This window comes from Eschrichtius robustus, chromosome 1, assembly GCF_028021215.1.
Source record: "Eschrichtius robustus isolate mEscRob2 chromosome 1, mEscRob2.pri, whole genome shotgun sequence".
Lineage (NCBI taxonomy): Eukaryota > Metazoa > Chordata > Mammalia > Artiodactyla > Eschrichtiidae > Eschrichtius > Eschrichtius robustus.
Genome location: NC_090824.1, coordinates 117,304,960 through 117,319,278, shown reverse-complemented (window position 1 = coordinate 117,319,278; position 14,319 = coordinate 117,304,960). Strand labels below are relative to the sequence as shown.

The 14,319-nt window shown below is 35.9% G+C and overlaps 1 protein-coding gene across 2 annotated transcripts in view; it reads left to right on the top strand.

Annotated features, from left to right (window-relative positions):
- DNAAF4 (dynein axonemal assembly factor 4) overlaps positions 1-14,319 on the top strand; it is an 82,402-nt gene that overhangs the window by 52,654 nt on the left and 15,429 nt on the right. For both annotated transcript variants that reach the window (XM_068551925.1, XM_068551920.1), the window contains exons 5-6: positions 2,764-2,909; positions 4,216-4,325. In XM_068551925.1, coding sequence (XP_068408026.1) covers positions 2,764-2,909; positions 4,216-4,325 — 256 coding nt within the window. The remainder of the gene's footprint in view (positions 1-2,763; positions 2,910-4,215; positions 4,326-14,319) is intronic.

The following is a 14,319-nucleotide window of genomic DNA, read 5'->3' as shown; positions in this document are numbered from 1 at the left end:
TGTGTCCTGGTTTGCAAAAGTAAGAATTCCTCGGAAGGGATACCTGAAGTTTAGGTTTCTCACGAGAGACGTTTTTTCTTCTCTTATCCAGAGCCCCAGGAAGAGACATGCTTCACTTTCCTGGGGTTGTGGACAGAGATTTTATGTGTCCATTTCACTGAGAGTGTAGCCCTTCTCAGGCTGTAATTGCCTTTTCAGCTCTCACCTCTGTACCTATATCAGCATTAAATTTCCAGCCTTTATCCTTTATATATAGTCTGTAATATATATATGTATAATATATAGTATATTCATATATATAAAATTTCAGGTACAGATATGGATATCTAGATAGATATATACCTTCATAGGTATACCTATCTAGATATCTATATCTATATCTGAAATCTTTCCAAGTAGCTTTTTGTCAGCTGTCAGCTTTTGAGATTACCCTGGCTGTAAGTTGCTGATAAGCCTTTTCTTTTGCATACTTTTTGAACTGAACTATGTACTTGAAACTTTTGTTTATTTGTTATATTTTTATCAAGCATTTTATGTGTTCATAGCATTTTGTCTGCTTGTAAAATTGTGTTAAAGTTTGTAAAAACTTTAACCTATGCTGCTGAAAACAGAAAGCTAATTTCTTTTTATGTTTTTCTGTGTGTCTTATTTTACTGTAAGAGTTTGAAAGCTAGATATCCTATTTTTAATGTAACTCATGGTCACCGTAATGATTTCCATAAGCATTTTCAAATGTTTATTCATTTACTTTTATTGAGCAAAGTTAATAGCAAAGTAATTTTTAAATTTCTCATTATGGAAGAATAGTGCTTCTTCCCTCCATGTTGTGTATCCTAGTAATCATTAGTATAAAATGTGAACTTATATACTTCATTTTTACTTTTTATTCTGTTTTCCTTCTGTTGTAGTAACATTAAAAAATCTTACAACATTTTTTCGTGTGTTTTAGAAAACCTATCCTTTTTCATTTTTACCCTCAGGTTTCCCAGTCCTGAGTTCTTAATTTTTTTTGTCCATGTTCTGAAACATTTCTTTGAGTAATTTATTCAGGAAACATGGCTAGATGGTATATTTACTTAGTTCTTACATATCTAGGAATGTCTCTTGGCTTCACAAGTGAACAACAGTTTACCAGGCTATAAAATTCTTAGGACATTGTGTTAGGTAGGTTCAAGCCAACTGCTGAAATAAAGAGGTCCAAAGTTATAGATCAAATAAGATAGAAATTGAATTCTCTGTAATCTAAGACTTATTATGTAACAGCAATCAATCTAGGCCTGATAGATGGCTTTGTTCCACAGGGCCATCTAGGCTGGTGGGGCCACATCAATCATCACATCATTTGGCTTCCACTTCTGGGTCCAAGGTGGATGCTGCAGTTGGCATTGTTTTTTAGCCAGTGGGAAGGGGAAAGAGGAAGTCCACTGCGAGTAGATTTACATGTAAGATAATGATCCATAAGTTTTATACAGCACTTGTATTCATATTCTGTTGTCTCAGGTTTGGCACATAACTACACCTACTCTTAAGGGAGGCTGGATTTTGTAGATTCTACCTTGACACAGTAGATTCTATTACTAAAAGAAAGAGGGGAGGATGGGTAGGATACTGCATTCCCAACCACAATCTGTGGAAATTTTTTGTTCAAATTTTTGTTAATGTTACTTTCTTTGTTTGAGTCCTTATTCTTTCTTCCTTGCTCCCCTCCTGCCTCCCTTTGAAATGTTAATTCATGCCATTTTCAATTTGTCTTTAAAGTGGAAGTTTTATTTTTTATTTTTAAAAAATTTTCTCTTTTTTTCAGACATTTAAAAAAATATATAAATTTATTTATTTTTGGCTGAGTTGGGTCTTTGTTGCTGCATGCAGGCTTTCTTTACTTGCGGCGAGTGAGGGCTACTCTTCGTTTTGGCTCACGGGCTCTAGGTGCGTGGGCTTCAGTAGTTGTGGCACCCGAGCTTAGTTGCTCTGTAGCATGTGAGATCTTCCCAGACCAGGGCTTGAACTCGTGTCCTCTGCATTGGCAAGCAGATTCTTAACCACTGCGCCATTTCCACTTCCCTAAATTGGAAGTTTTATATCTTAATTTTATGTGTTCATTTTATATCAAGGATATTAACTCTCTGTCATGTTTCTGGAAAATCTTTTTTTAAACAATTTTGATATTTGCCTTTTAAATCTGTATATCGTGTTTTTAGTACTTTTCCTTTTTAGTACCTTTCCTTCCCTTTATTCATATAGTTTATATTCTAACACATAGATTAATTTCTCCTCTTGTATTGACTTAATAATTATTACATCTAACTACCTTTTTACAAATGTATAGCCTTTCATTACAACTCTTTGCCTGTTCCCATTAGCTGTCTTTAATAGCTGAAAAACTTTTATGTCATCACCAGGGAGCTTATAGAAGATACTGATACCGGAGCTTAAGGAAAGTGATGGCTTTGCCTAGGTGCCCTCCTCTAGAGTTGATGTAGATTAAGTTGCCTAGAGTGGCTTCCTCTATAGTGAATGTAAGTTAGACACTGTGTGGTTTAACAAACAGAACCCCAGAAAAGTAGCTGAGGTCACTGATGAAAGAACAGATAATTAGCTGCCATAATTTCAATGAGGGATTTTACATTCCTTATTGTAGAAAATATGTTTGGATTATTTGTATAGGATTTTAGAAGTAGCTTTAATGTGTAATTACCTTAAAAGTCAGTTTGTTAACTAGGAAATGAGAGATAAATAACTTAGTTGCTAATATTGTTTTTGAAGGGAGAAATTCAGAAAATATATTTTTTGAGAAGTTAAAGGAAGACAGTATTCCTGCTCCTCGCTCTGTCGGCAATATTAAAATCAACTTTACCCCTCGAGTATTCCCAACTGCTCTCCGGGAATCACAGGTAGCAGAAGAAGAGGAGGTTGGTATACTTGCTGTTAGTTACGGTGACCACAATGAAAATATTTTTTATTCCATATATTGAAACTGTTACTGGGTCTGAATTTTTAAAGTAGTCATTAAGCTAAAGATATTACTTTATGAAAAAATTTAATATTTCCTTTTGACAAAAATATATTTTGCAGGATTTTTTTTTTTTTTTGGCTCCAGAATGCTGATGAGAAAACACTGATTTAATATCCAGTGTTGTTGCTTATCCCAGGAGATAAAATGTTGCATGTGCATTTATTTTATCAAATACATCATTTTCCATAATAGATTTGTAAACTTTGGGTCAGTGTATGTTGCGGTAAGAAAAGATTTGTAAATTTATTACTTTATTACAATTAATTATTAATATCAAGTATTTCTAATGTGACATTTGGCATTAATAGCTTTCATTCATTTATAAATTCCTGAGCTCTGGGATTTTGAATATTGTATATTTAGTTGTGTAAGCACTAAGAACTGCTTTTTTTTTTTTTTTTTTTTTTACTGTAAGGTGTGAACTGATACCTCTCTCAATTGAAAAGTTGTGGAAATAATTGAATCTCCTTAAGCTATAATGACAATTTATAAATATAACTTTTTTCTTATTATTAACAGCATATTTCTATATTTTATTATTAAAGTATCTCTGTAACTATAAAATTATAATTATTTTAAAAATCATTTATATGTTTTTATAATGTAAAAAAATATATATATATTATAAACAAGAAAAATAAAACAATATTCACATGAACTCCCAGAAATTTGGATGAAATTTGGACTAGAAATTTTTATACATTTGATCTTGATCAGCTAGTGAAGTTTAAAAAAAAGCTTAAAGATGTATAAAAACTAGAAGTTTAAAATCACCACCATCAAATATTTTATCAGTCTGCTCAGACTGCTATAACAAAGTACATAGACTGGGTGGCTTAAAGAACAGGCAATTATTTCTCACAGTTCTGGAGGCTGGGAAGACCAAGGTCAGGATGCTGGGGTGGGGTGGGGTGGGGAAGAGCATGCCCTCTGGTCTCTCCCTCTTCTTATAAGGACACTAACCTTATGATGGAAGTCTCATACTCATAACCTCATCCAAGCTTAATTATCGCCCAAAGGCCCCATCTCCAAATACCATCACATTGGTGATTAGGGCTTCAACATATGAATTTTGGAGGACACAAACATTCAGTCCATAACAAATAGTATTTCCATCTTGTATAGGAAAATGGAAAATCTAAAAGTAACTTTTAATAAAACAAGACTTTTGTGTCCTTCATTAAACTTCATTCTCGTTTCAGTGGTTACATAAACAAGCAGAGGCACGAAGAGCAATGAATACTGACATTCCTGAACTTTGTGATTTAAAAGAAGAGGAAAAGAACCCAGAATGGTTGAAGGACAAAGGAAAGTAAGTTGTTTGAACTCTGGCCATGAGACTTAAAATAAATTTATGTAGATATTAATACTTACATATTTTCTAGTTATCTTGACGTGTGTGTGTGATTTTTGGGGAGAAATAATGCAAATATGCCAATTCTGTAGGTAATGCTTCCATATTTAAAAAGTCAGATCTTATAACAATTAAATAAGGCTCTTATTTTTATCGCTTTTGTATTTATATGTCATGGAAATGAAAAATATCATGTCTTTTGGATTGCTTATCAAAATCCCTTTTTAAATCACTTAACGTTTAACATAAGTCCTTCATAATACTTCCCTTAAAATCATGGTTCTTTAAAAGTGTAGCTACTTTGATTAGTCATATCCATCTTTCAAAGATTATCAAATTATCCTATAAATTATCATTTTATATCCAGACAATCCTTTTATTTATTTATACGTGGCTCTATGTGTAACCTTTTAGACAATCAACAACAATGAATTCTGCTATATTCTGTGGTAATTTGAGTTAATATTTTGAGGCAATTGTAGACATTATTTATCTCATTTTATACACTTTTGTATTATTTTCCTATTGCTGTCATAGCAAGCTACCACAAACTTAGTGGCTTAAAACAATACAAGTTTATTATCTTATAGTTCTGGAGGGTTTTAAAATGGGTTTTGCTGGGCTAAAATCAAGATATCAGTTGCAATCCTTCTGGAGGCTGTAAGGGAGAATCTATTTTCTTGGGTTTTCCAGCTTTGAGACTGCCCACATTCCTTGGCTTATGGCCCCCAACCAGCAGTTGCGTCACTCTGGACTTTGCTTCCAATTTCCTTGTCTGACTCTGGCTCTCCTGCCTTCCTCTTTTATAAGTGCCCTTATAATTACATTAGTCCCACTTGTATAATCCAGGATAATCTCCTACCGCAAGATCCATAACTTAATCACATCTGCAAGGTTCTTTCTAACTAACCATTTTAGTTAATATATTCACAGATTTTGGGGATTAGGATGTGGACATCTTTGGTGGGGAGATTTATCTGTCTAACCACAAAGTCTGTGTTTTTCTTTTCTCATCTTCTCTCTGTTCTTTCTTGGTCTTTTCTCATATCTGATAACAACACCAGAGATTGATTTGTGGAGTTGAGCTGGAGTTAACAATTTTTCTGAAGTTCAGAAGCCTGGGGCTGACAGGTTTGTTCCTCTTACTCCCAACAAAAATCCCCTCTCCTTCTCTCCCTTCTTCTCCATCTATTGAACCATTAAATAAACATCTGTTGATTGCTTGCGGTTTGTCAGACTGTAGGCTAGGCTCTGAGCTACAGAGATCAGTAGAGGAGAGAGACATATACAAATACTTATAACACTGTGTGGGAAGTACAATATATAGAAAGAACAAGGTAAAATGAGAATACAGAAGAGGGGCACCTAACCTTAAAGGAAGGAAGGTAGTTTCAGGAAGAGCTTCCTAAAGATTATAGCACCTGAGCTCCTCTTAATGATAAGTAGGAGTTTCAGGAGGAAGGACAGAAAGGCATTCATTTTAAGCAGAGGAGACAGTATGAGCAAAAGCTCAGAGACAAGAATAGGGTGATATATAGGTCAGGAACTGGGTAGTTTATTGCTTGCTAAAACATAAATTTGATGCTAGGAATAGTGCCAAATGAACCTAGAAAAATAGGCAGTGGCCTCGTGTTATTCTTATATTTTATTCTGTAAGGTGGGGAAAAAAGTGTTGCAGAAACTATGGCAGAGGTCTTGAACCATGATGACATTGTTATAGGGTGAAGAGGAGAGCAATGTGAGAAATACTCAGGAGGTAAAATAGGGAGGACTTCTTGAGTGATTGTTGGGGAGTGAGAGAAGAGTAGTTGTGGGCGACTTTGGGTTTCTAGTTTGAATGATTGATTATACGATGCCACCAACTGAATTAGAGAACTCTAGGAGAGGGCCATTTAGGAGGGAATGTAGATAAGTTCAGTTTTGAATATGTTGAGTTTGAGCTGTCTCTTGGTGAGTCTGGCTGACAGTGTCCAGCAAGTTTGAAACTCAGGGGAGAGGCCAGCAGTGTATTATGGATTTGGAGGTTATCAGCATTTATGTAGCAGTTGATTTACAAGAGTAGGTGAGATATCTGAAAAGAGCACGTAGACCAGAGGAGTAGTGGCCTAAGGATAAAACCCTGTGACCTACCAACATTTGAAGATCTGGTAAAATAAAGGAGTACACAAAAATACTCCCAGAAGCCAATGGATTAGAAACTTTCAGAGCTTTTGTTTTGTCTTGTTCTTCTTTAAGAATAGACAAGGTTTGAATAGATGTGCAGATAAGACAGAAGAGGTGGCTGAAAGATCCTTGAGAAGAGTGGAGAAAATTGGGTCAAGACCAAAGGTAGATGGTTTATCCCGATTTTGTTTTTGTTTTTCCTCTTGTTAAAAGTTGCATTCATTTTTACACTTTATAATAAAGATATATCTTTTGAAAAAAATTTACACTGTACATCAAATCAAAGTCCCACTTGATTTTTGTTTTTTTTTTTTTAACATCTTTACTGGAGTATAATTGCTTTACAATGGTGTGTTAGTTTCTGCGTTATAACAAAGTGAATCAGTTATACATATACATATGTTCCCATATCTCTTCCGTCTTGCATCTCCCTCCCTCCCACCCTCCCTATCCCACCCCTCTAGGTGGTCACAAAGCACCGAGCTGATCTCCCTGTGCTATGCGGCTGCTTCCCACTAGCTATCTATTTTACGTTTGGTAGTATATATATGTCCATGCCACTCTTTCACTTTGTCACAGCTTACCCTTCCCCCACCCCATAACCTCAAGTCCATTCTCTAGTACGTCTGTGTCTTTATTCCTGTCTTGCCCCTAGGTTCTTCATGACCTTTTTTTTTTTCTTAGATTCCATATACATGTGTTAGCATACGGTATTTGTTTTTCTCTTTATGACTTACTTCACTCTGTATGACAGGCTCTAGGTCCATCCACCTCACTACAAATAACTCAATTTCGTTTCTTCTTTATGGTTGAGTAATATTCCATTATATATATGTGCCACATCTTCTTTATCCATTCATCTGTTGATGGACACTTAGGTTGCTTCCATGTCCTGGCTATTGTAAATAGAGCTGCAATGAACATTTTGGTACATGTCTCCTTTTGAATTCTGGTTTTCTCAGGGTATATGCCCAGTAGTGGGATTGCTGGGTCATATGGTAGTTCTATTTTTAGTTTTTAAAGGAATCTCCATACTGTTCTCTACAGTGGCTGTATCAATTTACATTCCCACCCACAGTGCAAGAGAGTTCCCTTTTCTCTACACCCTCTCCAGCATTTATTGTTTGTAGATTTTTTGATGATGGCCATTCTGACCGGTGTGAGATGATATCTCATTGTAGTTTTGATTTGCATTTCTCTAATGATTAATGATGTTGAGCATTCTTTCATGTGTTTGTTGGCAATTTGTATATCTTCTTTGGAGAAATGTCTATTTAGGTCTTCTGCCCATTTTTGGATTGGGTTGTTTGTTTTTTTGATATTGAGCTGCATGAGCTGCTTGTAAATTTTGGAGATTAATCCTTTGTCAGTTGCTTCGTTTGCAAATATATTCTCCAATTCTGAGGGTTGTCTTTTGGTCTTGTTTATGGTTTCCTTTGCTGTGCAAAAGCTTTTAAGTTTCATTAGGTCCCATTTGTTTATTTTTGTTTTTATTTCCATTTCTCTAGGAGGCGGGTCAAAAAGGATCTTGGTCAAAAAGGATCTTGCTGTGATTTATGTCATTGAGTGTTCTGCCTATGTTTTCCTCTAAGAGTTTTATAGTGTCTGGCCTTACATTTAGGTCTTTAATCCATTTTGAGTTTATTTTTGTGTATGGTGTTAGGGAGTGTTCTAATTTCATACTTTTACATGTACCTGTCCAGTTTTCCCAGCACCACTTATTGAAGAGGCTGTCTTTTCTCCACTGTATATTCTTGCCTCCTTTATCAAAGATAAGGTGACCATATGTGCGTGGGTTTATCTCTGGGTTTTCTATCCTTTTCCACTGATCTATATTTCTGTTTTTGTGACAGTACCATACTGTCTTTTTTTTTTTTTTAATGTCAGAAACATTTATATTAACATATTTCCATACAAATAACCCAATGAAAGTTTAGTATTAGTTGTTTTGTTTGTTTGTTTTTTTATACTGCAGGTTCTTATTAGGCATCAATTTTATACACATCAGTGTATACATGTCAATCCCAATCGCCCAATTCAGCACACCACCATCCCCACCCCACCGCAGTTTTCCTCCCTTGGTGTCCATATGTCCATTCTCTACATCTGTGTCTCAACTTCTGCCCTGCAAGCCGGCTCATCTGTACCATTTTTCTAGGTTCCACATACATGCATTAATATACAATATTTGTTTTTCTCTTTCTGACTTACTTCACTCTGTATGACAGTCTCTAGATCCATCCACTTCTCAACAAATGACTCAATTTCGATCCTTTTTATGGCTGAGTAATATTCCATTGTATATATGTACCACATCTTCTTTATCCATTCGTCTGTTGATGGGCATTTAGGTTGCTTCCATGACCTGGCTATTGTAAATAGTGCTGCAATGAACATTCGGGTGCATGTGTCTTTTTGAATTACGGTTTTCTCTGGGTATATGCCCAGTAGTGGGATTGCTGGGTCATATGGTAATTCTATTTTTAGTTTTTTAAGGAACCTCCATATTGTTCTCCATAGTGGCTGTATCAACTTACATTCCCACCAACAGTGCAAGAGGGTTCCCTTTTCTCCACACCCTCTCCAGCATTTGTTGTTTGTAGATTTTCTGCTGATGCCCATTCTAACAGGAGTGAGGTGATACCTCATTGTAGTTTTGATTTGCATTTCTCTAATAATTAGTGATGTTGAGCATCTTTTCATGTGCTTCGTGGCCATCTGTATGTCTTCTTTGGAGAAATGTCTATTTAGGTCTTCTGCCCATTTTTGGATTGGGGTGTTTGTTTCTTTAATATTGAGCTGAATGAGCTGTTTATATATTTTGGAGATTAATCCTTTGTCCGTTGATTCGTTTGCAAATATTTTCTCCCATTCTGAGGGTTGTCTTTTCGTCTTGTTTATGGTTTCCTTTGCTGTGCAAAAGCTTTGAAGTTTCATTAGGTCCCATTGGTTTATTTTTGGTTTTATTTCCATTTCTCTAGGAGGCGGGTCAAAAAAGATCTTGCTGTGATTTATGTCAAAGAGTGTTCTTCCTATGTTTTCCTCTAAGAGTTTTTTTTTGTTTTTTTTTTTTAATTTGTTTATTTATTTATTTATGGCTGTGTTGGGTCTTCGTTTCTGTGCGAGAGCTTTCTCTAGTTGTGGCAAGCGGGGGCCACTCTTCATCGCGGTGCGCGCGCCACGCCTCTCACTATCGCGGCCTCTCTTGTTGCGGAGCACAGGCTCAGACGTGCAGGCTCAGTAGTTGTGGCTCACGGGCCCAGTTGCTCCAAGGCACGTGGGATCTTCCCAGACCAGGGCTCGAACCCGTGTCCCCTGCATTGGCAGGCAGATTCTCGACCACTGCGCCACCAGGGAAGCCCGCTCTAAGAGTTTTATAGTGTCCAGTCTTATATTTAGGTCTCTAATCCATTTTGAGTTTATTTTTGTGTATGGTGTTAGGGAGTATTCTAATTTCATTCTTTTACATGTAGCTGTCCAATTTTCCCAGCACCACTTATTGAAGAGACTGTCTTTTCTCCATTGTATATCTTTGCCTCCTTTGTCATAGATTAGTTGACCATAGGTGCGTGGGTTAATCTCTGGGCTTTCTATCTTGTTCCATTGATCTATGTTTCTGTTTTTGTGCCAGTACCATATTGTCTTGATTACTGTAGCTTTGTAGTATAGTCTGAAGTCAGGGAGTCTGATTCCTCCAGCTCCATTTTTTTGCCTCAAGACTGCTTTGGCTATTCGGGGTCTTTTGTGTCTCCATACAAATTTTAAGATGATTTGTTCTAGCTCCATAAAGAATGCCATTGGTAATTTGATAGGGATTGCATTGAATCTGTATATTGCTTTGGGTAGTATACTCATTTTCACAATGTTGATTCTTCCAATCCAAGAACATGGTATATCTCTCCATCTGTTGGTATCATCTTTAATTTCTTTCATCAGTGTCTTATAGTTTTCTGCATACAGGTCTTTTGTCTCCCTAGGTAGGTTTATTCCTAGGTCTTTTATTCTTTTTGTTGCAATGGTAAATGGGAGTGTTTCCATAATTTCTCTTTCAGATTTATCATCATTAGTGTATAGGAATGCAAGAGATTTCTGTGCATTAATTTTGTATCCTGCAACTTTACCATATTCATTAATTACCTCTAGCAGTTTTCTGGTGGCAGTTTTAGGATTCTCTATGTATAGTATCATGTCATCTGCAAACAGTGACAGTTTTACTTCTTCTTTTCTAGATATGGTCAATCCAGGTTGCAACACAGCCCCTGAACGAATTTTGTAAGAATTTCTCTCTCTTTCACTGTCTTTGTTTCACGGGTTTTTAAAAGTAATTTATTTTTATAATGGGGTTTAGCTGCTTTTCACTGCTGTGTTTATGTCGCTTTACACCCACTTGACTCACTTCCAGAGAGATATCAATACATAGGTTTTAAGATTCTTACTTACCATACTGTCTTGATTACTGTAGCTTTGTAGTATAGTCTGAACTCAGGGAGCCTGATTCCTCCAGCACCGTTTTTCTTTCTCAAGATTGCTTTGGCCATTCGGGGTCTTTTGTGTTTCCATCCAAATTGTGAAATTTTTTGTTCTAGTTCTGTGAAAAATGCCATTGGCAGTTTGATAGAGATTGCATTGAATCTGTAGATTGCTTTGGGTAGTAGAGTCATTTTCACATTGTTGATTCTTCCAATCCAAGAACATGGTATTTCTCTCCATCTATTTGTATCATCTTTAATTTCTTTCATCACTGTCTTATAATTTTCTGCATACAGGTCTTTTGTCTCCTTAGGTAGGTTTATTCCTAGGTATTTTATTCCTTTTGTTGCAGTGGTAAATGGGAGTGTTTTCTTAATTTCACTTTCAGATTTTTCATCATTAGTATACAGGAATGCTAGAGATTTCTGTGCATTAATTTTGTATCCTGCTACTTTACCAAATTCATTGATTAGCTCTAGTAGTTTTCTGGTAGCATCTTTAGGATTCTCTATGTATAGTATCATGTCATCTGCAAACAGTGACACCTTTACTTCTTCTTTTCCGATTTGGATTCCTTTTATTTCTTTTTCTTCTCTGATTGCTGTGGCTAAAACTTCCAAAACTATGTTGAATAATAGTGGTGAGAGTGGGCAACCTTGTCTTGTTCCTGATCTTAGTGGAAATGGTTTCAGTTTTTAACCATTGAGGACAATGTTGGCTGTGGGTTTGTCATATATGGCCTTTATTATTTTGAGGAAAGTTCCCTCTATGCCTACTTTCTGGAGGGTTTTTTATCATAAATGGGTGTTGAATTTTGTCGAAAGCTTTCTCTGCGTGTATTGAGATGATCATATGGTTTTTCTCCTTCATTTTGTTACTATGGTGTATCACATTGATTGATTTGTGTGTATTGAAGAATCCTTGCATTCCTGGGATAAACCCCACAGGATCATGGTGTATGATTCTTTTAATGTGCTGTTGGATTCTGTTTGCTAGTATTTTGTTGAGGATTTTTGCATCTATGGTCATCAGTGATATTGGCCTGTAGTTTTCTTTCTTTGTGGTATCTTTGTCTGGTTTTGGTATCAGGGTGATGGTGGGCTCGTAGAATGAGTTTGGGAGTGTTCCTCCCTCTGCTATATTTTGGAAGAGTTTGAGAAGGATAGGTGTTAGCTCTTCTCTAAATGTTTGATAGAATTCACCTGTGAAGCCATCTGGTCCTGGGCTTTTGTTTGTTGGAAGATTTTTAATCACAGTTTCAATTTCAGTGCTTGTGATTGGTCTGTTCATATTTTCTATTTCTTCCTGGTTCAGTCTTGGAAGGTTGTGCATTTCTAAGAATTTGTCCATTTCTTCCGGGTTGTCCATTTTATTGGCATACTATTGCTTGTAGTAATCTCTCATGATCCTTTGTATTTCTGCAGTGTCAGTTGTTACTTCTCCTTTTTCATTTGTAATTCTATTGATTTCAGTCTTCTCCCTTTTTTTCTTGATGAGTCTGGCTAGTGGTTTATAAATGTTGTTTATCTTCTCAAAGAACCAGCTTTTACTTTTATTGATCTTTGCTCTCATTTCCTTCATTTCTTTTTCATTTATTTCTGATCTGATCTTTATAATTTCTTTCCTTCTGCTAACTTTGGGGTTTTTTTGTTCTTTTTTCTCTAATTGCTTTAGGTGTAAGGTTAGGTTGTTTATTTGAGATGTTTCTTATTTCTTAAGGTAGGATTGTATTGCTATAAACTTCCCTCTTAGAACTGCTTTTGCTGCATCGCATAGGTTTTGGGTCATCATGTTTTCACTGTCATTTGTTTCTAGGTATTTTTTGATTTCCTCTTTGATTTCTTCAGTGATCTCTTGGTTATTAAGTAGTGTATTGTTTAGCCTCCATGTGTTTGTATTTTTTACAGATTTTTTCCTGTAATTAATATCTAGTCTCATAGCGTTGTGGTCGGAAAAGATACTTGATACGATTCAATTTTCTTAAATTTACCAAGGCTTGATTTGTGACCCAAGATATGATCTACCCTGAGAATGTTCCATGAGCACTTGAGAAAAATGTGTATTCTGTTGTTTTTGGATGGAATATTCTGTAAATATCAATTAAGTCCATCTTGTTTAATGTATCATTTAAAGCTTGTGTTTCCTTATTTATTTTCATTTTGGATGATCTGTCCATTGGTGAAAGTGGGGTGTTAAAGTCCCCTACTATGATTGTGTTACTGTCGATTTCCCCTTTTATGGCTGTTAGTATTTGCCTTATGTATTGAGGTGCTCCTATGTTGAGTGCATAAATATTTACAATTGTTAAATCTTCCTCTTGGATCGATCCCTTGATCATTATATAGTGTCCTTCTTTGTCTCTTGTAATAGTCTTCATTTTAAAGTCTATTTTGTCTGATATGAGAACTGCTACTCCAGCTTTCTTTTCATTTCCATTTGCATGGAATATCTGTTTCCATCCCCTCACTTTCAGGCTGTATGTGTCCCTAGGTCTGAAGTGGGTCTCTTGTAGACAGCATATATACGGGTCTTGTTTTTGTATCCATTCAGCCAGTCTATGTCTTTTGGTTGGAGCATTTAATCCATTTACATCTAAGGTAAGTATTGATATGTATGTTCCTATTATCATTTTCTTAATTGTTTTGGGTTTGTTATTGTAGGTCTTTTCTTTCTCTTGTGTTTCCTGCCTAGAGAAGTTCCTTTAGCATTTGTTGTAAAGCTGGTTTGGTGGTGCTGAATTCTCTTAGCTTTTGCTTCTCTGCAAAGGTTTTAATTTCTCCATCAAATCTGAATGAGATCCTTGCTAGGTAGAGTAATCTTGGTTGTAGGTTTTTCTCCTTCATCACTTTAAATATGTCCTGCTACTCCACCTGGCTTGCAGAGTTTCTGCTGAAAGATCAGCTGTTAACCTTATGGGGAATCCCTTGTGTGTTATTTGTTGTTTTTCCCTTGCTACTTTTAATATTTTTTCTTTGTATTTAATTTTTGATAGTTTGATTAATATGTGTCTTGGCGTGTTTCTGCTTGGATTTGTCCTGTATGGGACTCTCTGTGCTTCCTGGACTTGATTAACTATTTCCTCTCCCATATTAGGGAAGTTTTCAACTATAATCTCTTCAAATATTTTCTCAGTCCCTTTCTTTTTCTTTTCTTCTTCTGGGACTCCTATAATTCGAATGTTGGTGCGTTTAATGGTGTCCCAGAGGTCTCCGAGACTGTCCTCAATTCTTTTCGTTCTTTTTTCTTTATTCTGCTCTGCAGTAGTTATTTCCACTATTTTATCTTCCAGGTCACTTATCTGTTTTTCTGCCTCAGTTAT